The sequence below is a fragment of the Eurosta solidaginis genome, chromosome 3 (assembly GCF_040869045.1).
Source record: "Eurosta solidaginis isolate ZX-2024a chromosome 3, ASM4086904v1, whole genome shotgun sequence".
In the NCBI taxonomy this organism is placed as follows: Eukaryota; Metazoa; Arthropoda; class Insecta; order Diptera; family Tephritidae; genus Eurosta; species Eurosta solidaginis.
Genome location: NC_090321.1, coordinates 12,162,518 through 12,186,919, shown reverse-complemented (window position 1 = coordinate 12,186,919; position 24,402 = coordinate 12,162,518). Strand labels below are relative to the sequence as shown.

At 34.8% G+C, this 24,402-nt stretch overlaps 1 protein-coding gene across 4 annotated transcripts in view; it reads right to left on the bottom strand.

Annotated features, from left to right (window-relative positions):
* Positions 1-23,741, bottom strand: part of Lpt (Lost PHDs of trr) — a 44,538-nt gene extending 20,797 nt beyond the window's left edge. For 3 of the 4 annotated variants that reach the window (XM_067770825.1, XM_067770827.1, XM_067770828.1), the window contains exons 1-9: positions 23,627-23,654; positions 23,502-23,566; positions 21,409-22,326; positions 18,538-18,660; positions 17,417-17,586; positions 9,276-9,466; positions 6,137-8,238; positions 5,580-5,641; positions 5,399-5,469 (exon numbers count right to left, since the gene is read on the bottom strand). In XM_067770825.1, the coding sequence (XP_067626926.1) occupies positions 5,399-5,469; positions 5,580-5,641; positions 6,137-8,238; positions 9,276-9,466; positions 17,417-17,586; positions 18,538-18,660; positions 21,409-22,326; positions 23,502-23,566; positions 23,627-23,637 (3,713 nt within the window). In that variant the 5' untranslated portion in view covers positions 23,638-23,654. Of the gene's footprint in view, positions 1-5,398; positions 5,470-5,579; positions 5,642-6,136; positions 8,239-9,275; positions 9,467-17,416; positions 17,587-18,537; positions 18,661-21,408; positions 22,327-23,501; positions 23,567-23,626 lie in introns of all 4 variants that reach the window. The other variant, XM_067770826.1, reaches the window with a different exon arrangement.
* Positions 23,742-24,402: the final 661 nt, after the last annotated feature.

Genomic DNA, 24,402 nt, shown 5'->3' with positions numbered 1-24,402 from the left:
TTCAGGAAATTACAATTCAAGTTCAGAAAATTACGAATCAAGTTCAGAAAATTACAATTCAAGTTCAGAATATTTGTCAGGAATTTTTTATTTCATGCAATTGCAATTAAAGTATGTAACATGGTAAATGTTAGCGCTAATAATCTGATTCAAGGATACGAAGGCCTACTATCTGTTAAGAAAGCATTGGACTCCTTAACTCACTTAAAACAATTTTGCTCACTTTTGCGTCCTCTTTCACTTGTTGCAAAGAGTTATCCTCCGTCTTATTTCTTAACTCGGGATGTACACGCCTTGGAGAAAACTTGGGGTACAGTATATATCCAAGCCACCATTGTCAACTAAGCATCAACACTTCCGCAAATAACATATAAGTATTGCATTACGTATTATGAATTGGAATAACTTTTGAAAAATAACACCCTAATTATAATTTACTGAATTTGAATTGTCATTTTGTAAACTTGAAATGCAATTTTCTGAACTTGAATTGTAATTTTCTAAATTTGAAATGAAAATTCTGAACTTGAATTGTAATTTTCGGAACTTGAATTATAATTTTCTGAATTTTAATTGGAATTTCTGAACTTGAATTTTAATTTTCTGAACTTGAATTGGAAAATCTGGACTTGAATTGTAAATTTCTGAATTTAAATTGGAAATTCTGAACTTGAATTGTAATTTTCTGAACTTGAGTTGTAAATTTCTGAACTTAAACTGGAAAAGGTGTATTACTTATCTTATAACTTTAAACGAGCAGTTATTGTTTGTTTGTATAGCCGAACGATCTCGGGAACAGCTCAACCGAATTAAATGAAATTTGGCACAGAGATAATGTATCACCTTGTAAGGCTTTCTACCTAGGTGTTGCCACTCAGAATGTTTCACAAATTTGCCACCTATTCGAAATTAAAAAAAAAATTGCATGAGATATGCCGATATGGGTATCAAACGAAAGGTATTTCACTCCGCATTACAATAGGGAAATTTTTGAATAGGGTTGCCATTTAGGGTTGCCACCTATTCGAAAAAAAAAACATTTTACCAGATATGCCGATATGGGTATCAAACGAAAGGTATTTCACTCCGCATTACAATAGGGACATTTTTGAGTAGGGTTACCAATTAGGGTTGCCACCTATTCGAAATTTAAAAAAATTGGATGAGATATGCCGATATGGGTATCAAACGAAAGGTATTTCACTCCGCATTACAATAGGGACATTTTTGAGTAGGGTTGCCACCTACTGGAAATTGAAAAAAAATTACATGAGATATGCCGTATGGGTATCAAACGAAAGGTATTTCACTCCGCATTACAATAGGGACAATTTTTAGTGGGGTTGCCATTTAGGGTTGCCACCTATTCGAAATTTAAAAAAAGTGATATGGGTATCAAAGGAAAGGTATTTCAGTCCGCATTACAATAGGGTCATTTTTGAGTAGGGCTGCCATTTAGTGTTGCCACCTATTCCAAATTAAAAAAAAATTGCATGAGATATGCCGATATGGGTATCAAACGAAAGGTATTTCACTCCGCATTAAAATAGGGACTTTTTTAGGTAGGGTTTAGGGTTGGGGTAGTTAGACGAAATAGTACTCTACTTACTCATATTCTATTAAAGCTTTAAAGAAGAACACTAAGGCTAAAAATCTTCGTAAAAAAATCTTACACATGATTCGACTTAATTTTCTAAATTTCATACACGCTAATAAAATTGAAATGCAATATCAAGGCACCGTGGGTGCATATAAAATAAGTAGATTTTGATTAATGATGACATGTAGAACAAAGTAAGTTATGCGGCATACTCGAAGATTGCCGAGCAAAGCTCGGTCGCCCAGGTACTAAAATTAAAATGTTGAAAGAATAATCTAAAAGTATGTAGAGCATAACTTGAGCCACTTAAAGTTCACTTTTTCGCGACCTCAAATTATTTAGAGAATTGTAGTAGCTAATTTTTCTTCTAAAGTTTGCTGATTAAAACATTTCCCATCAACAGTTTCTATGCAGCCCAATTATAAACAAAAATTCCTTGCGAGTTTTTCCCTTCCCCCATTCCTCCTATTCTAAATAAACATTCGTTGTGAGTTTTTTCACTTCTCCCTTTCCTCCTATTCTAAACAATGTTCGAAAAAGCGGAAACCGGTTATGGGAGAAAAGTAGGTATTATAAATGTGAGTGAGAGGGAGATTTCTCTGTCATTTCTTAGGAGTTTTTTCACTTGTTGAATTAAAGGGAATGCAAAAAACCGTTAAAGTAAATTGATTCTTTTAAGAAATAACACTTATTTGTACGAATATTAGTATCACTAAGCCGATAATAAGCAGTATGTACGTAAACAAATCAATCATCATGTACACACAAGGCAGCAGAGATATACTCACCATCAGCCGAAGTAGTACTCACATATACACATGCATATGGCTATGCGGGAGACTATAAACTACAAATATACATGTACATATACATATGGTTGATAACCAGGCGTGAAGTTCGCGAAGTTACTAGACCCTAGGAGAAATGGTTGAACGAGGCAACAGAGAGTATAAAAGCAGCGAAAGCTGAGTAGTCAGTTATCAGTTTGATTTAAGCACGCTATTGGTTGTGAAGTATAAGTGTTATTGTGAAGTATTTTTAAAGTAGTAGTTTTTTTATTTTTTAACGATTTTAACGATTCGAACGTTAGTATAGGGTGGAAAAAGCGGAATTTCTCTAAATTTGTTACAATATGTACATTCTACCACAATATTCTTTATTTTAATTTATTTAATAATTTGGGAAAAATTTAAACAGCGTGACATCAAGACGGGCAAGGCGACAGCTTTTCGATTATACCTTGTAAATCTCTTCAAAGCATTTTCTCCCGGGAGTGGGATTTAAACCCGCACTCCTACGATGGTTGAAGTGTTACAACGTATTCAGCCACGTCATGCCTTAGTTGTTGTAAAGTTTTTCCCAATTGTCTTCTTTGCATATTGTATTCTTTTACACACTACATACTTCGTATGTAATTATGTGTTAAAATTATGCTTGTTGGTAAGGCGGTTTCAAAGAAACAGGTATTGTTGCTGTTTTTTGTTCTATTTATAGAACTACAACGAATTAACCAATGTTGTCTATTTGTATGAGTTAAGCGGGTATTGCCTGCCCGTATTGCCCTTTATTTTAAGTCGAAAAGTATATCATAAGCAACGGAAGAGCTCTTGGTATATTTGATGCAGTCATCCAGAAATTGCACAAGGATTTTTTAAAAAGCAGGCAACTCCAGCGGATTTTTGTTATCCCGCCGTCTTCTTCTTCTTATGCTCCTCTGTTGATGTTGCTGTAACACCAATACATTACTCATTTCAGTGAATACCATATAAAATGCAATACTGTACATTGTTTATATTTTATTTCTTAATTTCAAACAAATTCGCAACAATAATTAAACTTTTAAATTTTTTAAACAAAATAAGAAATGCGCAACGAAATTTCAATTGACAAAACAGCTGACTTCGAAAATTCGAAATTCCTATTCCCCAATTATTGTTCTCCCTAGGAGAGAAGAATTGGAGGAATTTTTCCGCGGTAATAAAAAAAATCCACGAGAACAAAATTCCGAGGGAATATTTAGAGTTGGGCTGATGGTGTTTTGTAAAGGCTATATTCTCGCGCTATCATTTTTTTATGTAAAGAGTCAATCCCTTTTTTTGACGGGTTTTGGTAGAACAGAATGTCGCTATGTATTCTCGTTCTGGCGATATACTTGTTGTTGGAGGCGTTTAACCCATTGGAAGTGGTCGTGGTACTAGCCCTCCTTCCTCAAATATGTGTAACAGTTTAATTACTTACTAAGCAAAAACAGTTAAATGGATTCAAATAAAATCAATATCTCTATAGCTTATTTATTTTTGGCTCAAAAAAGATGCTAACAAGAGAGGTTCCACCTGAAAGTAACTTAAATTGGTGAACTAATGCAAAATTAATTAGAAGCAACCCCCAGCGGGTTAGGGGGGGGGGGGGGGGGGTTAGAATATACCCGCGGTAGGTACGCCTGTCGTAAGAGGCAACTAAAATACCATATTCAAGTGCAGGTTGCCAGCGCAATTTATAGCCTCTCCAAACCCAATTGTCAACCTCATCTATCCGTGGCGAATCCTGTCTCATTAACACCCGAGGCTCTGGCGACCACGAACTCCTCATGGATCTAGGGGGTGGGAGGGCGGTATGGCTTAGAAGGTCGCATGTGGTCATAACAAATCGTTCCCGAGATGGTCAGGCTTGGTACCGGAACGTACCGGATCTGCATCCGGTAAATGCCCATCAACAACGACAACACTCCCCAAGGCCTTCGGGGAGTGTCCTTATCGCTAAAACAACAACAACTAATGCAAAAATCAATTGAAATTGGTGAACTAGTGCAAAAACTTTTAACGTACATAAGTAGAACTAACAAAAAATCGCCAGGACTTTAACAAAAAAAAAAAAACGTTTACACCTTACAAAATGCGTTACATAAATCAACTTGTTTGTATGTTTTTGTGAATTCATTAATTTATCTGGCCACGCAGAACTTTTATCGACGTTTTCCTAAAATTGGCCCCTTTTTATTCGAGCTATATATATGTATAAAAAAATACAGTAAGAAGATATGTACATCAGACTGGGTCGATTTTTAACCGATAGCGCGCCATCGATTTTTCGATAGGATTTGGGCTGAGGAAAAAAAAAAGTTCCACCACGCATACCCAAAAAACTAATTTTCGAGCCTGCGAAATTTCGTTTTTTTTTTTTTACTTTTTATCGACTTTGATTTTTAAGGATTTTTTTTTCATGACCTACTAAAAAAAATTTCATTTCATTGTAAAATTTTCAACATTTTTTTTTTCAAAAAACTGTTATTACAACGTTTTTGGGTCGGACAGGTTATACATATGAAAAATTTTTTAGTAGGTCATGAAAAAACCTTAACAAAGTAAAAAAAAAAAAAATTTAATTTCGCAGGCTCGAAAATTATTTTTTTGGGTATCGTAGTGGAACTTTTTTCCTGAGCCCAAATCCTATCGAAAAATCGATGGCGCGATATCGGTTAACTTTCGTCCATACAAATCGACCCACCCTAATGTTCATATCATTCGTGTGACATTATCTGAGTAAATAAATTACTTCTTTGTAAGTATTTACCACTATGCAAAAGTGTAAATCGAAAACTAGATATAGAAAAAATTTAGAAAATCACAGTTTCGCTGCTTTTACATCGTGCAGAAAATGTATTATTATTAATAATTGAACTCCTTATAAGGTAAATGTTCAAGCCCGGAAGGCACATTTTACATATGTTTGTATGTGCTTATTTTTTAATTCTGCACCAATTTAACTCTTATTTCTAATACAAATAATTTAATCCATTACCTGAAATCTGTTGCTTGTTGTGGCTCATGATATAATCGTTTCACTTCAAAGTCATCAGAAGCAACATTCATCTTCAAAAATACAATAGACATAAATGTAGAGGCATTAAGTAAAATTCAAATGATATTGTTAGAAATACGTATAACACAATAGAAGAATATAAATGGACTAACATACTCACTTGACTTTTCGAAATAGAAGTTGACATACACAATTCGTTTGAGGTATCCGTTATAAAGGGACCTAAAAGCGAACGAAATTCAATTTTTACTTTCTCACTTGTAATTATACATATATGTATATTAGGGTGGGTCAAATTTATTGTTGAAAAAGCACATCCAGTTTCTGAATCTATGGGTCATACTGAGTAATATTGCCCATGCGACCATAGCTAATTTTGTTAGAAAATATTTTGGGCTATTTAAAAATTGAATTTGCAATATGGAAAAGTAAAATATTCGTCGCTATGGGCGCTTTCCTATTTTTCGCATTTTAGCGCTTGTTTTTGGAGAAATACGACGAATTTGTTGCAAAAATCGACGAATATTTTACTTAAAAAAAAATATTTTCTAACAAAATTAGAGTCCCATGGTCCCATGGAAAATATTACTCAGTATGACCCATAGATTCAGAAACTGGATGTGCACCTGAAGTTTTTTTTCCCCCACACAATTTGACCAGCCCTAATGTATATGATACATAAATATATGTATGTATACAGGCAATTGGAAGTTTTACCTTGGTTAATTTTATCATCAGCATGTATAGCAGTTTTCTTTGATTCAATAAACGTCGACGATGTTAAAAGATCCCCATTTGAAATATCTTTCATAACATTAGACATCATACTGTTTTTTTCCATACCATTCACACTATTTGCGCTTTTATCTAAATCGGTGTCACACTTAATAATGTTCATATTTACAGATTCGTTCAGAGTGCTGTGCGATATAGTTGCTGAATTTGGTATTACAATTTGTGTTAAAGAATTATGTTTTTCTTCATTAAATAAGGCATCATTGAGGTCAGTTAATTCATCTGATACATCAGAATCTTCTGTGGGTAATTGGCTGTGTGGTTTCATTTCAAGTAACGATTTCCCAAAAAATGCTTCTTGTAAATATGCTGGATAAGCTTCAATTAAACGACTTTTGAGTTTTTTTCGAGCAGCTTTTTTTCGCTTTTCCGATTCTGTGAGGCTATTACTATTCGATATATGCGTAGATTCATCTTTTTTGAGAGCACGATTTCGTACACTAAATCCACCAATACCTATCTTTTGTAAATTTCTTTGACGCTTTTTTCTTAATATAGTAACGCCCTCATCATTTGTTGTTATGGAAAATCCTTCTGGTGCAGCACTGTTGTCTGCCCCAGTCCAAATCATCCCATCTTTATATTGTTCAAAATTTTTATTTTTTAATGGATCTGTTTCGCCGTTTTCATCAATTGCAACATTTGCATTTGAACCAGCCACCACCGATTCAATAGCTGCCAATATACCAGATTCTTTAGTTTGTACATCATTTGGTGTACGCGTTTTACGTTTCTTTTTAATATCTGATGTTAATGCTTTAATCATATTAGCACCTCTTTCACTCATACCCACACCATCTATCCAAAATGTAGCAGTTTCTATATCATTATTTTGTTGTAAAATGCCATTGTCATTTACAACCGCCGCAGTTGGCTGTTTATTAACTATACAAGTTTTTGATGCTACATATTGTGCTAATGATTTATCTTTTGGTCGACACAAAATACAATGATAATCAATATTATCACATATTTGAGCTTCCTCTTCATTATGCATTGAATCACAACGACAATGTAGCCAACGTTCACAATTCTTACATTGTATTATAAGTTCACCCTCATTATATTTTTGATTGCAATATGCACATATTTCTTGACTTGCACATTTTTCACATGCTAAAATATTGTTGTTTGTTGTATTGCGATTTGTTATTATATGATTAACTGAAGCAGAAAAACGGCCACATTTTTGGCATGCAGCACACCATTTACATTTCCAAATTCCATGTGGCACCGTTTCTAATGGAGGGCTGACACAGTATATATGATAGGATAAGTCACATTCATCACAAAGTATCAAACGAGCCTCATCATTCCTTTGGCCACAGCTTTCGCATACGGTACAATCTAGACAACGCCATCCCCTTTCCAATATAACATTTGACAATTTCATATTTACACAATATGGATGATAACACTGACCGCATTGTGCACATGCAATAAGTGAACTTTCCTTTTCAAAACCGGCCGATCCACATAAAACGCATACATCTTGTGATAGTAAAAATTTATCCTTAGCAGAGCATAATAATATTTTTCGTTCCATTGCCAAACCATCATCTGATCTATTTATAGCCACAGTTCGTTCATTGCTTGTAGATAAATTAATATTAGAATTTATTAAAAGCTGACGCCCCTTGCCGCGAACTGTTGTAGTACGTTTTTTTCCAATATTTGGTAAAATATTGCTTTTACTCTGTCCCATAAATTTTCCTCCACGACCGCGTAATAAAATCTTCTTTCGAAAAATTTTTGTTGTTTGCGACTCTGTGCCAACAAAATCACTGCCAATATCCTTTTGAAAGTTTTCCATATCCATTTCTCTTATAAAATTATCATCAATTCCTTGAGAAAAGAATATACCTTCAACGGGTCGAATGTGATTGTTTTGGTTCGCTGTAATCTTTTCACCCATTGGCATAATTTTACACTGCGGACAAATATAATCATAATCCGGATTACTTTCCTTTTTCTTGTGATAATTGATTAAGTCGGCATCATCGTCGCACGTACTATGTACAAATCTATAGTTTATATTAAAAATTAGCTTGCTTTAAACTTTCATTTAATGTATAACCTATGGACATACATCGTACATATAGACCCACAATTGCCAAAATTCATTAGCGAAAAAAAAATTACATTTTAATGCAAATGGAAAATCGACCATTTGTCAATTTGGTGATTACGGCTCGATATGTATTGTATTCGCACATGCATAGCCATTTTTGCAAATTTCGGTAAATTTTAATTTAAAAAAATATGTACATATTGTGACGTCTATTAGCATCACCAAATAAATGCACAACAATAAAGCTGCCACTATTGTCTACATGAACAAATCAATCATTATTTACACACATACATACAAGGCAACGCGGAGAAAAAACTCACAAACACATGTAATCATCAGCCGAAGGAGTTACTCACACATACACCCGCATATGGCTACAAGATAAACATAAAATACAAATATATATATATACAGATGGTAACCAAGCAGAAGAGACAAAACTTCTAGAAGGTGAAACGTCTAGACCTTAGGAGAAATATGCGAACGAAGCAACGGAGAGTATAAAAGCCGCGCATGCTGAGTAATCAGTTTGGTTTAAACACGCTATCAGTTGCGAAGTATAATTGTACTACTCCCAAAGTAGGCCAATAAAGGTCATTTTGCAATACAGAATATTGGACTGATTTATTCAACAGTTTAGCGATTCGAACGTTAGCAGAAGATTTCAAATAAGCGAATTTCGCTAAATTCGTTACAATATGTATATGAACAATGAGAGGAACGTGATGCAAGGTTTGTAACTTTATGTTGTATTGATTGAGAAACTGAAAATTCCTCGTATAGACACATAGTATAATCACGTTTGATAATTAAAAACCTGCAATTTTTCATGTTCAAGTTTATTTACTTCTTCGTATTTTTGAAATAAGGTTTTAACTATTGTTCAACATTTGCTTCGTTACACCTTTGGACATATTTTTACAAACAACTACGTATATTTGCAAAATAAGAGGCTATGCACTTAAAATATTAAATCTTTGAATTTACCTGTGGCATAAATTACATTTTACCATTTCCTTATGTGCAGAAGCTCGATAAGCTTTATGACAAATCGGACATGAGAACCCCTTATTACGTTGTTGATAACATGAATCACAAATTGTGTAATGGCAATGCCAACGCGAAGAAGTCCCACCACCGGGAGTTCTCGAGCCACAATCAGTACAGACCCGGCATCGCTAAAATGAAAGTACAAATATCCAATAAGTTGTATGTATGTATTTTTGCATATACAACATGTTGTTCGATCCCCATTCGATATACAAAAGATGCAAAAGACCACCCCTAAATTGAAAGCTTATGTTGAAAGGATCTCGTCATTTTTTAATAATCCTTGTATATACCGCCGAAGCTGCTTTTAATTTTAGCTTAGCTATTTGAAACCGATTTTTAAAATAAATATGCTATTATTTTAGTTTTAAGGGTTTATTGTTCCTTCTTATGTCGCTTTAAGCTCAGCAGTCAAATTTCGCATAGTCAGTTTTTCATAGTTTGATGAAACAAGTAGCATACTTTAAGCAGGCATGCTTAACCAACGAACCGCTATCATTTAGTTACGATAATTAACGTTAATTAACGAAACGACTTTGTTTCGTTTATTAACGTTGATTATCGTAACGAAATTGTATCGGTTCGTTGGTTAAGCATGCCTGACTTTAAGGCAGGGACGGAAAATAATTATTTTTTTTTCGGAGTCGAAAAAGTCCTGGTCAAAAAACTGTCCTAGGTGAAAATGTTTGAGTTCCCAGGTATTCCTATAGCAATATCATGTCAAATCATGCATCCTTTTTATTTTTCGAACTTTTTCCATAAAAGTCCACATATAAAAGTAAAATTTTTATTTTTATTTTTTTAGTCCGATAGAACTAGTTAAACTCGGACTTTTAAAAATAAAAGTCCGGATTTAACTTTTATTTCCGGACTTTTATTTTTAAAAGTCCGAGTTTAACTAATTCTATCGGACTCAAAGAATAAAAATCCGAAAATAATTTTTATCTTGATCCAAATATATTAAAAGTACAAAATTAATAGTTTTGCAAGGAATTATATTATAAAAGGAATAACAGTTTCGGCCTCTGCTTTAAGGCAATACAACTCGTTTAGTAGACAAAACTATGTGCACACGACTAGCGTACTCTTGTTCCCAACAAATCGGACAGATAAACTCTAAAATGTGCATAAGAAAATGGTCCTTCAGAGCTCAAATGTACATTATAAGGAAATAAAGCGTGTCTCAGTGTCAAAATAATGGTATATAAACATTTACTATCCGACGCCAAATAACCAAGTTATCTTTAAACAAGTAAAGGTGTCTAAGTTCGGATGTAACCGAACATTATATACTCAGCGTGAGCTTCAATTGCACGTTTCATTTCAGATAAATTACTTTTCTACATAACATGTGGCACCGCCCATTTAAAAAAAAAATGTCTCCCCATTTCCTCTTACAATAAAACTTGATAAGTGAAATATCATTGATTCAAAACTATTTTTTGCTAAGTTATAGCTTATTTTTCTCGTCTACGACTCTTTTAAACTTGTTTTATATCTAAGTTGCTGTAGTCTTTAACCGATCTCGTCCATTTTTACTAGAAATATTTTCTACTATAAAGAAAATTTGTGTACACAATTTCATTTCGATCCGTTAATTTTTCTTCGAGTTATGGCTGCCGAAACATAGAAAATTGCTTAGTCATAAAAAGGGCGGTGTCACACCCATTTTTTTAAATTTGAAGTTTTTCCTATTTATTGTTATAAATTTACTTGGGAAATGAAATACCATTGATATAAAGCTCTTTTATACAAGGATATAGCTTATTTTATTCGTCCACGACTCTTTTAAAACTCTTTTATATAAAAGTGGGCGTGGTCCTTAACCGATTTCGTTAACTTTTGTTCAAAGCATTCCTTATAGTAAAGGCAACCTCTGCCGAATTTTGTTACGAAAGGCTTAACGATTTTTGATTTATGATTAATAATATTTGTAAAATTTATTTTATCACAAGTGGGCGGGGTCACGCCCATTTAAATTTTTTTTTTTATCAAGAGTCTCAATATCAGTGCACAAGTCAAATTTCAACATTGTAGGTGTATTATTTACTAAAATTTTTTTTTATATATAAAAAGTGGGCGTGGTTATCATCCGATTTCGCCCATTTCCAGTACCAATCTATTCTGGGTCCAGATAAGCTCGTATACCAAATTTGGTGAAGATATCTGAATAGTTACTCAAGTGTTAACGGACAGACAGACAGACGGACGGACGGACTTGGGTCAATCGCATTTTTTTTCGATACTGACGATTTTGATATATGGAAGTCTATATCTATCCCGGTTCCTTTATACCTGTACAGTAGGACGAGTCGATTTAAAAATCGCTCATTGCTCTGTGAAAATCGTATTCTAGGGATCAAAATAAGAAACTTTGCCGAAGGAACCATACCTCTAAAACGAATTTTGGTGTCCCCCATTTTGGGAAGAACTTTTGGGTAGAGGCAAATTTTGAAAAATCCCACTTTGACCCATTTAGAGTGCTCCAATCGAGTCCAAATGTATGACCGACCCCCACTAACTTTGGAGGCCCGACCCACCGATTTCAGTGGCACACCCCCTGGAACCCCTCCGGGGGTTCACCATACAAACATTTCAAATTATTTTATTGCAATAAAATATATTAATAATAAAATGTTACGTATACGCAGTGGTGCACCTCTTTTCAGTTGGTATGGATATGTTTGTGCTGATTTTTTCATGTAAGGTGCAAAACCGGCAATTTTTTGAAATGTTTGTATGGTGAACCCACAGGGGGGTTACAGGGGCTGTGCCACTGGCATCGGTGGGTCGGGCCTCCAAAGTTAGTGGGGGTCGGTCATACATTTGGACTCGATTGGAGCACTCTAAATAGGTCAAAGTGGGATTTTTCAAAATTTGCCCCTACCCAAAAGTTCGACCCAAATTGGGGGACACCAGAATTCGTTTTAGAGGTATGGTTCCTTCGGCAAAGTTTCTTATTTTGATCCCTAGAATATGATTTTCACAGAGCAATGGGCGATTTTTTTGACTCCCCACAAATCGACCCGGCCTACTGTACAGCCAACCGTTCTCCAATCAAAGTTAATATACTCTGTTTGCAAAGCACGCTGAGTATAAAAACGATTTCACGAGCATAAAAAGAGGCAACTTTCTTCTACCCACGCAACATAAGGGACGATCTTTTGCAACTTATTTTTTATCCATCCCAATATACACACAACTCTTCGCACAAAAATAGCATCAAAGGTAATAAACAGCTATTTTCGTTTTTTTTTAAATCATTGAACTTTAAAAGGAAAACCATGCAAACCAATATCAAAAAGGTTTCCGAAACAATGCAGGAAGTGTTTAATATTCATGAAAGTTTCGAGATCCTAGTTTTTAGTCCAATCAATAAGAGTCTAAGCCCTGGACTTGACAAGGTTTTAACCATTCAGTTTTGGTGCTAAGCTCGGATTTTTCACTGCAAACTTGAACCTTGCCAATTTTTTCATTCACATTAAACTCCTCGCAGGTAAAGCGACCAAAGTGGCCGGTTTAAACTCTAGTTAACTGAAGCTTGCACTGAAAAATTGGGCATAAGACCACGTTTACACATGCCCTAATCTACAATAAATCGTCAATATATAATCTACGGGTTTACATATATTCCATCCATGGGAACTAGATTATTTTCTGTAAAATGTTCACGTTTCTCTTTTGTTTTGTGCTTCCAATTAGATTACACTCTAGAAGTGGAACTTTTTCTGTAAAAAAATTCGCATCTCTAAAATTTGTTTATAATTATATACTGTGCAACAGCCGGCTGTGTATTGGACCAAACCCACTTTTTGTAGAGATTGAGGCTTATGCGGACAAAGTACTATCTCCGTTTTTCGAAGTTAGCCTCCAAAAAATAGATATCGGCTTTCGAAGTTCGAAATTCTACATTTCGAAATTTTAGTTTTTTTGTTAACGCGTTCAGCAAATTAAAAAAGTAAAAATGTGGTCGTAGTCCGACGTTTTCTTTTATTTGAATGGCTGAATTCTTTTTTTTTTTTTTTTAAATTACAGTACGAGTAATTCCAGTGCAGACATGAAAGTATTGTAGCCAATATCATGAGACTATCTAACTTTTCACCAAAGCTGTAAAAAGATTGAATCAATTGAGTGTGCAATCTCTCAGCATTCTTTTAAAAATTTGTGATTTTTTGGTTGCATATTATAAATCTCCATTCCTGAATGGCTTAAAATACTTTAACTCAAAGCTAAAGTGTGTGTGTTATTGAATGGTAAAATATAATTCAATATAGAGTGTGATTGTAAGAACCATTCCCAACATTTAATGAATGTAAACTTGAAATGAATGCACACTTTTTTTCCATTCAGTACTAAATACTTTTTTCCCAAGGTTATTTTTTGTATACTTTCATTGCCATCAGATATGTTAAATCAATTTAGGAGTTGGGTGCAAAAAAGGCGTAAAATTGGTCAATAGCAAAAATAGGGGCTATCTAATTATTCAAGTAGTTTAATATTTAAGAATTCATGAGCTTAACGCCGGCTTATAATTTTTGAATATGAATTATTATGTTTGTTAAAGAGCAACTGAAAAGAAAGAAGCATTTACTGGTATATAGACACGGTACCATTTCGAAAACAAACAAACAAGTAGTAAATTATAAACCAGGAAAGTCTTAAATCACTTTCATGGTGTCCGAACATAAGACATACAAGAAATAGTACTTCATAGCAGATTTTGTATACTTCGTAAATGGGTTGATTTTTTTAATTAATCGTGTGAGATCAAAAAATATTAGTCTCTTGTGAGTTGATTGGTTTCTCGCTTACATAAAACCATAGGGCTCTTGATTATATAAAGTATTCAAAAGGCTTGAAGATATAGTCGAATTTGGCTGAAACTTCGCAAAGAGAATCTATTGCTTTCTTGCTATATGTCAAAATGTTACTACTTATTTTGCTATTGTTGTAAAATGGATTTTGTAAATGAACACATTGTGCATTGACCAAATATAGTAAATTGTGGATATTTTTTGTCGATAATGTAACAAAAACAGATACTTGAGTTTAAGTAATTTAAATACATCAAAGTGCATAGGTCCATCGGCGATTTCGTTGGAGCTTCATTATTTCCATAGCTAATTCCAAAAATTTCGATAAACATATGTCTATTTCCATGGCATCGTCCTACGGTGATTCAGGGTTTTTCTATTCACCTGATTCACCTTCCCCGTTTTCCTTCATCTGTGCCACAAAAAAAAATGTTCCATTGGGAGAAACTCTTATTGACTGGCTTCATCGGACTACAGTTTTTTTACAGCTGATATTTTAACAGTGTTTGACGGAATATAAATATAGGACCCGAGTGGTTGAGAACAGTCTCTCTGCCTATTTGCACGGCATTGGTAAAAGATTGAAATTGTTTTGGTTGAATTCTATCTTACTTGAGCAGATTTGTATTAAAAGATATTTTCCTTGCTATCAAAAAAGCTACAACTACCTATAGAGCCTACTTTAAATGGCTGTAATTACAAACTATTGTGTTTAGAAGAACATTTTTCTTAGAAAATAGCATATTGCTATTGCACTTAACTCACAAACCAGTATAGATACAGTATTTGACCATATACCGCTAGGAAGAATATATGGAGGAACTTAAAAGCTTTTATAATGTATTGCCTTTTCTTCAATTGTTTAATCACCAATTGAGGACGTGCAAATGTAGGCTAGTACTTTTTAATGCAAGCCTTTTATATGGCACACTGATGTTGAAATATTTCTAATTTGCTTTTTTATTATTTAATTTTTAGGAAAATTTCAATATGAATACTTCTCCAGTTAACTTCTTCGTACTTTATTGTCATTTAAATATGGAAAAAACAGGTCATCACGGACAATAATTAAATTTTTGTGGTGATATTTTGAAGTTGCTTTAATTAAATGCAACAATGTGATATTTGAGGGGTTTTGTGCATGTACGACATTTTTCATAATTGATTGGTACTAGAAAAGTGTGTGCACACTCAGCAAAGGCTGCATTCATTTGAATGCTTATTCTGTGTTGAAAAATGTTTGTGTTTTATTCAATTACTTCATTCTTTTTTCGAATGAGTTAAGGAGTGCATTCTTTTTTTCCACTACTGAATGAAGAATGGGTTGACTTTTAAGCCACATTCCTTAGCAAAGAATGAATGAATGAAGAGAAAGCATTCTTAAATCAATGATATAAAATATCAAATGATTGCACAGTTTTACAGCTCTTCTTTTCACCTTGTATAACAGCTGTTATACTAAATTTCTCAAAAAAGAGAATGCAACCATTTAAATAAGGGAAAAGAGCGGACCACGACCACATTTTTACTTTTTTAATTTGCTGAACGCGTTAACAAAAAAATAAAATTTCGAAAAGTAGAATTTCGAACTTCGAAAGCCGATATCTATTTTTTGGAGGCTAACTTCGAAAAACGGAGATATTACTTTTTATACTTAAGCCTCAATCTCCTCAAAAAAGTTGGTTTGATTCCAATACACAGAAAAAAAGTTGATTTTGTCGCATAGTGTTATCGAAGGGAAAAATGTTTATGGGAACTCTAGTTATATAATTAATGATTAGGAGTTAACTACGAAAATGAATATAATCTCGTTATATGTGAATCAGGGCTAAATCTGTTTAAGTTTGAAATATATCTATGGATTTTAAATATATTTTTATTTCGATGGTTGTTTGAGATTTTATTCCATATAAAAATAAAATGATGCACCCTTTGCATGAAAGAAAATCTAAAACACAATTCATAAAGAATAATAGTAAAAATTAATGCGAAATTAAGAGATTTCAAATATATACTATGTTAGACTATAATTGATTGCACTACAAAACTGGAGCCTTACTCTATATGTATATATAAAACTTTCAACTTTTTCATTAAAAGAAATATATAAAAAAAAATAAATGTAAGGCGCGATAACCTCCGAAGAGATCTAAGGCCGAGCTTCTCTTCCAATTTGCGTCGTGCTCCTCTTGATTTTCCCTACAAATTGGCCGGACGGGACCTACATGTTTTATGCCGACTCCGAACGGCATCTGCAAGGCAGATGAGTTTTCACTGAGAGCTTTTCATGGCAGAAATACACCCGGAGTGCTTGCCAAACACTGCCGAGGGGCGACCCCGCTTAGAAAAATTTTCTTCTAATTGAAAAATCTTATTTCTAAAATTTTGATGTTGCTTTGCCCGGGAGTTGAACCCAGGGCATACGGTGTGATAGGCGGAGCACGCTACCATCACACCACGAAAAAAAGGTATTGGCACAAAGAATTTTTTGCAGTTTTTACATAGTTTTGCTAAAGCAAAGAATTTTTAGCTATTTTTTTTTTAATATTACTAAAGTGAAAAACACTAGCGAATTTTGCGAAAATTCAGATTCGAAACACGAATTTTCACTTAGAATTTTTCTGAGAATGCTGTTTTTTAGATCATTGAATTTTAGTGTAATAAAATGTGATTAATCACCTAAAAAATTTCCTGATTTTTCGAAATTTTTTTTGTCAGCTCAATTGAGCATTTTCTTCAATACCAAAATTTTTTTTATAAGGATGAATATGCTCAACTCAGCTCACAAAACAAATTGCCAAAATAATATAAACACTTTTTTTATTACAAAACTGCATATCTACAGATTTGCAGATCTACAAAATTGCATACTCAGAAAAATTTTTTTTACATTTTCAAATTTTACTGAAGATTCGTGTTTCGAACTCGAATTTTGCGTAAGATCTTTTACATTCATTTTATTACAAAGTTGTACATGTTTTTATAAAAAATATATAATAAAATTAATTTACTTAAGCAAAACTATGCGAAAACTGCAAAAAGTCCTATGACAATACATTTATTTCCGTGAGTGCGACGTTGGTTTGTAATGTTTTCGTCGGGACAAGGTTTTTACTGCAAATTTAGAAGTACATATTACATTCGAAAATAGATAAAAGAATATAATACATAGTTAATAAAATTTGTTTTGTGCTGCTAATGGCGTATGGCATAATTACAACTGTTGTATATGTATACACATATGTATGTACATTACATTCTTACATTACACTTCCATCCATATTTCGGCAAAGATGATATTACTGGCCGCAGGCAAGTTGTGTGGTATAAGCGTTGGCATTGTTCACATTTGATAAAACGCCCTTCGGCACCGTCACCTTCTCTGCATATTTGGCATTTACGACAACTCGAACAATTCCAACCAGCTCGTGTTTCTAAATGTTAAGCATTTATCTGATTTATTAACGAAAACTGCATTTTTCAGTTAACATAACTGAAACAGCTTTGTCAAGAATTCGGAAATTTTACACAAATTTGCATGAAAAAACTTCAAAATGTACGTTAAAGGTATAAAAGGTAATCTGGGTCGATTTGTATGGACGAAAGTTAACCGATATCGCGCCACCGATTTTTCGATAGGATTTGGGCTCAGGAAAAAAAGTTCCACTACGCATACCCAAAAAAAAAAATTTCGAGCCTGCGAAAAAAAAATGGCGAAAGGGTAAATTTTTCGGCCAAAACGATCCCCAAAACCCAAAAAATATTTTTTTTTTTTTCAAAAAACTGTTATTGCCAACGTTTTTACAACAGACATCAACAAAACCCAAAAAATATTTTTTTTTTTTCAAAAACTGTTATCGCCAACGTTTTTACAACAGACATCAACAAAACCCAAAAAATATTTTTTTTTCAAAAACTGTTATCGTCAACGTTTTTACAACAGACATCAACAAAACCCAAAAAATATTTATTTTTTTTTCAAAAAACTGTTATCGCCAACGTTTTTACAACAGAACAACAAAACCGAAAATTATTTTTTTTTTTGTTCAAAAACTGCTATCGCCAACATTTTTACAACAAAAATTTTTTTTTCAAAAAACTGTTATCGCCAACGTTTTTAAAACAGTTTTTTAAAATAAAAAAAATATTTTTTGGGTTTTGGAGAGTGTTTTGGTCCCTTTCGCCATTTTTTTTTCGCAGGCTCGAAATTTTTTTTTTTTTTGAGTATGCGTAGTGGAACTTTTTTTTCTGAGCCCAAATCCTATCGAAAAATCGATGGCGCGATATCGGTTAATAATCGACCCAGTTTAATAAAAGGTGATTGTTAAAATAATATCAGGCATCGATGTGAAAAAAACGATTATTCGGCAATAAATAACATTTACCTGGGGTGTTTATCAAACCAACGCAGGTAGTATGAAAATGTTCACCACATGTAGCGCACATAATCATTTTTGAAATATCCTCTACGGTTGAACAATTATGACATGCAATGTTAACGTCTGGACCTAGAAATTAAACATATTTTCCAAATAAAATACAGGTAGGATTCGTGTTAGTAAGAAAAAGTACTTTTCAATTTTATTTGCATATCATACATTTTTTGATTTCAAAATGATGATTATTAGCTGTGATTTTAAGACCTAAAACCGAAGAGGATAAATATAATAAGAGACGTCACTCGTTACTTTGTAGCCATTTCCTCGATGTTTTCTGTTTTTTTTTTTTTTTTTTGAGCGAGATATGCATAAATGTCTTCTATACATTTTCGTGCGGTATTTGTGTTTATTTTTCCGACTGTATTTAATTAATTAATTAATTCTCTTTCCAAAAATCACATTTCCTCATAGAAAACATTCGGTATAAATTTTTGATTTCCAGCGAATTACTCGCCACTCGTAGCATACTGGTGGCTCTTATTATATTTATCCTCTTTGCTAAAACGTGTACCTTTTTAGACTAAAGGCGCACTACAAAAATTTACACTGATACAAGTTTATGGAATTTTCAGTAAAAGTTTCGAAATTCTCATTAGAATTTTTAAACTCATTCAACTTTCGAATTGTTTCAAAAAAAGTTTTGAAACTGGTTTGGTTATTACGGCCGCCTTTGTGTGGTGGTAGCATGTTCTGCTTACCACACCGCCGATCCTGGGGTCACATCCCGTGCACAGCAACATCACAATTTTAGAAACCAGTTTTTTCAATTAAAAAAGAGTGTTTCTAAGCGGGGTCGCCCCTCGGCAGTGAGCAAGCACTCCGAGTGTATTTCTGCCATCAAAAGCTTCTCAGGAAAACTCATCTGCCTTGCAGATACCGTTCGGAGTCAGTATAAAACATATCGTAGGAAAAATTGAGAGGAGAACGATGCAAATAGCAGACGCACGGCTTAAATCGCTTCGGATGTATATCGCACCTTACAGCTTTTTCCAAAATCAATGTATATAAAGGAAAAATCACGCAATGAAAAAATTGTACATTATATTTTTTCTAGTCAAAAATCAAATCAAAGATCGCTATACTTTCAAAACCCCTTCTCAAACTTGCAATCCTATCTTGAAACATAATATCTTCATTCTAATTGCATCTGGTGCTTTCGTGCATACGTCTGAAAGTTGATCTTCTGTAGGTGGTATTGAAGTCAGCTTCACTAAGCCCTTTACAACTGCATATCTGATAAAATTGTGCTTTATGCCAACATGTTTAGGTTTTCTTGCGACAACTGTATTCGCCATTCCAATACAGCCTCTATTGTCTTCAAATATTTCAACTGGTTGATTGTTGACTTGTTTTAGATTTTTCAGCAATTCATGTAACCATATAGCTTCTGCTGCAGCCGCGCTTAGGGCAACGTACTCCGATTCACTTGAGGAGAGAGCGAAAGTTACTTGTTTTTTGCTTGACCATGAAACAGTACACCCATATACTTCAAATATACATCCAGTAACTGATTTGCGGCGGCCGCCGTGGTGTGATGGCAGCGTGCTCCCCAATCCACACCGAAGATCCTGGGTTCACGCCCCGCGAAAGGCAACATAAAAATTTTAGAAACAAGTTTTTTCGATTAGAAGAAAATTTGTTTAAGCGGTGTCGCCCCTCGGCAATGTTTGGCAAGCACTCCGAGTGTAATTCTGCCATGAAAAGCATCTGCTTGCAGATGCCGTTCTAAGCCGGCATAAAACAAGTAGGTTCTGTCCCGTCAATTTGTAGGAAAAACTAAAAAGAGCACGACGCAATTTGGAAGAGAAGTTCGGCCTAAAATCTCTTGGGAGGTTATCGCGCCTTACATTTATTTTTTGAACTGATTTGCGATCTGTTACATCACTAGCCCAATCAGTTTTATCTGAAGTTTTCTTCAAGTTCTGTTATGCGGTTACCAACGGATAATATTTTTCAGCTAATGTCAAGAAAAAATTTAGCTAATAAATCTTCTTCACTTACTGCAGCCCCCGGGTCTTTAATTGCCTGACAAGGTTTTCAAAATCAATAATGTGACCTGCTACAGACTCGCCTTCTTCGATTTTTTTAGCAAGCACTATATTCAAATTTTCCCACTAAGCGATCCTTAGTCCTTCTTTCTTTAAAAGTTCTGCCCGTTCAGTTGCAACATTTACAGGATTGTTCGTTTAAACCTCCGCCAAGTTTAGCGCCTATAAATGCATGACCAATTATCGAAGCCGATGCCCGCGAACTGCGAAATACCATAGACTTTCAAGTCGCCCATATACCCCAGCGGGTTAGGGGGCTTAGAATATACCCGCGGCAGGCAGGTATGCCAGTCCTAAGAGGCGACTAAAATACCAAATTGATTCAAGAGGTTGTGTAGCGCAACCCTTTCAAGGGATTCCCAGCGCTCTATATAGCTTCTCCAACGCAATTGAGAACCTCACCTACCCGTGGCGAATTCTTTTCATTATGGCCGAGGATCTGACGACCCCAAGTTCCTTATGGATCTAGGGCGTGGAGGGAGGGATGACCTAGAAGGTTCATGTGGTCATACCAAATCGTTCGCGAGATAGTCGGCATTCGGGGAGTGTCCTTATCGCTACAACAACAACAACAACAACAAGTCGCCCTTAACCTATTAAAGTTCCAGGTATTTTGTTGTTAAAGCAGTTAAAACTTATTGGAGAAAATGTATTAAACCCACACTGGAATTATCAAGCAAGGAAAAAATACGAAAATATATTTTTTAAAGTCAAAAACAAAGATTGCTATAATTTCAACATCGAATATTACTTTAAAGCTAGTACTTACATATATTCATAACATGTACAATGTGATCTAGGCAAAAAGCTGTAAAGTTATCCATTATTTGAAAACCACCAGACGCAGCCGCACATGGCAAATGGTAAGTTTTTGTACAACTCATTTTACACATAACGCTTGCACCATATTGCCCACAGAACGAACACTTTTGCATTAAACTTTTGGCAATTATTAATTCAATGCTCGATTTCAATTCACTGGTTTTGCCACTAACACCTTGTGACCACATAAGGCACATACGGTGTAAATATATGCAAGTGCCATCTAAAAGAACACGTAGTGAGATTAGTTCGGCGTGTCCAATTCTGTCCAGCTCATTGAAACAATCATTTTGAGATAATTTTCCTTTAACACAACTTTTCTGACGCCGATAAGCAATTTGGTCCGTTGCGTTATTTCTTAGGCTTTCATAACTTTTGCAAGCTTTATTTTCATTGTAGTATTGTACAGCCTTTTCGCAATTATCTGTATCGATTTCCCATCTTAAAAAATCTCCTTGACCCAAGGCACTTCTTTCATCTAAATTACATAAAGCACATAATTTTCCGGGATAGTTATCAATATTTGGTATTTCTTCAAAGTTGTGCAATATTTTCTCATCTGGATATCCGGTATTAGAGCTTTCCGATGAAGAAAGAGCTCCGATTGGAAACACACTCCGATCGCAATTTTGATTAAAATCTGCAATTTTTCGCTTTTGTATGCACTTATTTTGAGGTATATCTTTTCGTGGACGTCCTGGGCCTCTTTTAGAACTATTAAATTTACTGTCCATGCCCGCAATTATTCCCAAAAAGGGATCACCACTTTCGGCGACTGATTGTGTAAATAATGGCGAGTGAAAGAGGGCTTCATCATTGCCCGTTGTGGGTGATGATATATTGGAATTGGGTGTCGATGGTTCAACTACAAAAAAGAAAAACAATTTAGTTGCGTTTGCAGTTGAGGGAAACCTTTTTTTTATTTTTTTCTTATCTGTATGAAGATCTGTGCTATCAATGCAAACGCAGAACACGGCAGTACTTGGGGAAAAGACAAAGAAACGCTCATTTACACTTACAAAGCAATTGGCCAGCCGATTGCATGCTACGCGTCCCCTATATGGTCGCCAAGGCTAAAAACTACACACTGGAAGAAGCTAGAGGCCTGCCAAAATACTGCTCTCAGAACCACCACGGGCTGTCTTCTTATGTCCCCAGAACACCATCTACATAATGAGGCGAGAATATTCCCCATTAGGGAGAGAAATGAAATGCTAACCAAACAGTTCCTGTTGAATACCCAGAAAACTGGGCAACCAACAGACATCTGATTGATGAGCCAACACCGCCCAGGGGCTTAAGGAGTCATCTCCGTAAGCATTTTGAAGAAATGCAACACCTGAGAATTCGGCCGTATGAAACTCAAGCAGGTCCTCGGTGAACTCCACAAATAGGCGTCGGACCTTTATGCCAGGAATTGCCCGGTGAATCCAGTACTCAAAAAACAGTACCCAAAACTTACTTTCTTAGTCGCCTCTTACGACAGGTATACCGACCGCGGGAATATTCTGACCCCCTAACCCGCTGGGATAAACACGAGTCACTCTAGCTCAACTTCGATCTGGATACTGTACCAGGTTAAACTCTTACCTATCCATAATCAACCCAGACATACAAAATGTATGCCCCGCTTGCAATGTGTCCCCACATAGCACCAACCATCTCTTTAATTGTAATGTGGAACCAACGCCTCTAACACCCCTCTCATTATAGTTCGTCCTGTTGAAACAGCAAGTTTCCTTGGACTCCCGTTAGAGGATATTTATGAGAATTTGTTATCGGTCACACCTATTGGATGGGGCGAAGCACTGCTACAACAACACCAACAACAACAACAACAACGGGTATTGTATAACTTTGCTCTAGAATTATTATTGTTATTAATACAAATATGGTTACCTACTGTATGTTTCGCCATAATAAAATTCTATAAATCAAATACAGAATTCGTCCTTGTCTTTTCTCCTTTGTTGTCAAAAACATTTTGTTATTTTGAATAATAATGAATGAGCAGTTTGATTGATTTTACAATGAGCTTACCTGGTGGAAAATGGTGCAATCCCTCCAAATCATTTTCTTCACTTTCTAAGTCTATGTCCATCTTTCTAAAAATTACTTTATAAAATAAATTATCTAAACTCCAAATGTTTTAATGAAATTTATACCTACATTGCATGATATTCGCTTTGTGAACGAAACTGAACGGAATGGAACGCAGACTGTAAAACTTTTGGCTGCGATTTAAGCTGGAGACATTGGTGCTTTATCGGCAACCGTATCGGTAACCTTTTAACAGCTGATTCGACCAACCTTATGAGAATCAATGCAATCGATTATTGGTGCCGCTAAGGTCGTAACCGTATCGTAGCCAACCAATTGGGTTTTGGTTTACCGTCGTAACGATATACAGCTGATTACGTTAGGGATACGGATACAGCGATACGACATACGCCACCAATGACTCCGGCTTTAGTCAAGTAAGGCGGCTGATCTTTTTGGGTATGGTTACGACTATGGCGTTAGGGTTAAAGGGCTAATTTGTGGTGACTTATAACCATAACCAGATAAAACAACTGATCGAACCTACCTTATGGAAATAAAGGTAATCGATTAATGGTGCCATACCATAACGCTAACGCCATAACCATACCATAGCCAACCAATTAGTTTTTGGTTTCTCGCCATATCCATAACCTAAAAATATTTTAGTTGGTGAATTTAATAACTTTTTGTAGATTTTATTCATTGGTTTGTGTACGTTGTGACTTAGAGACATTGTTTTGTGTAATATGTTTGTAATTTTTTGCGTTTTCTTCATTTTTATGAAATTTTCACGATTTTTAGGTTAAGGTACCATTCATCGATCACATTGGAAATGGTTATGGATATGGGTATGATTATGACTATGGCGTTAGGGATAAGGAAGTTTAATTAGCCTTTA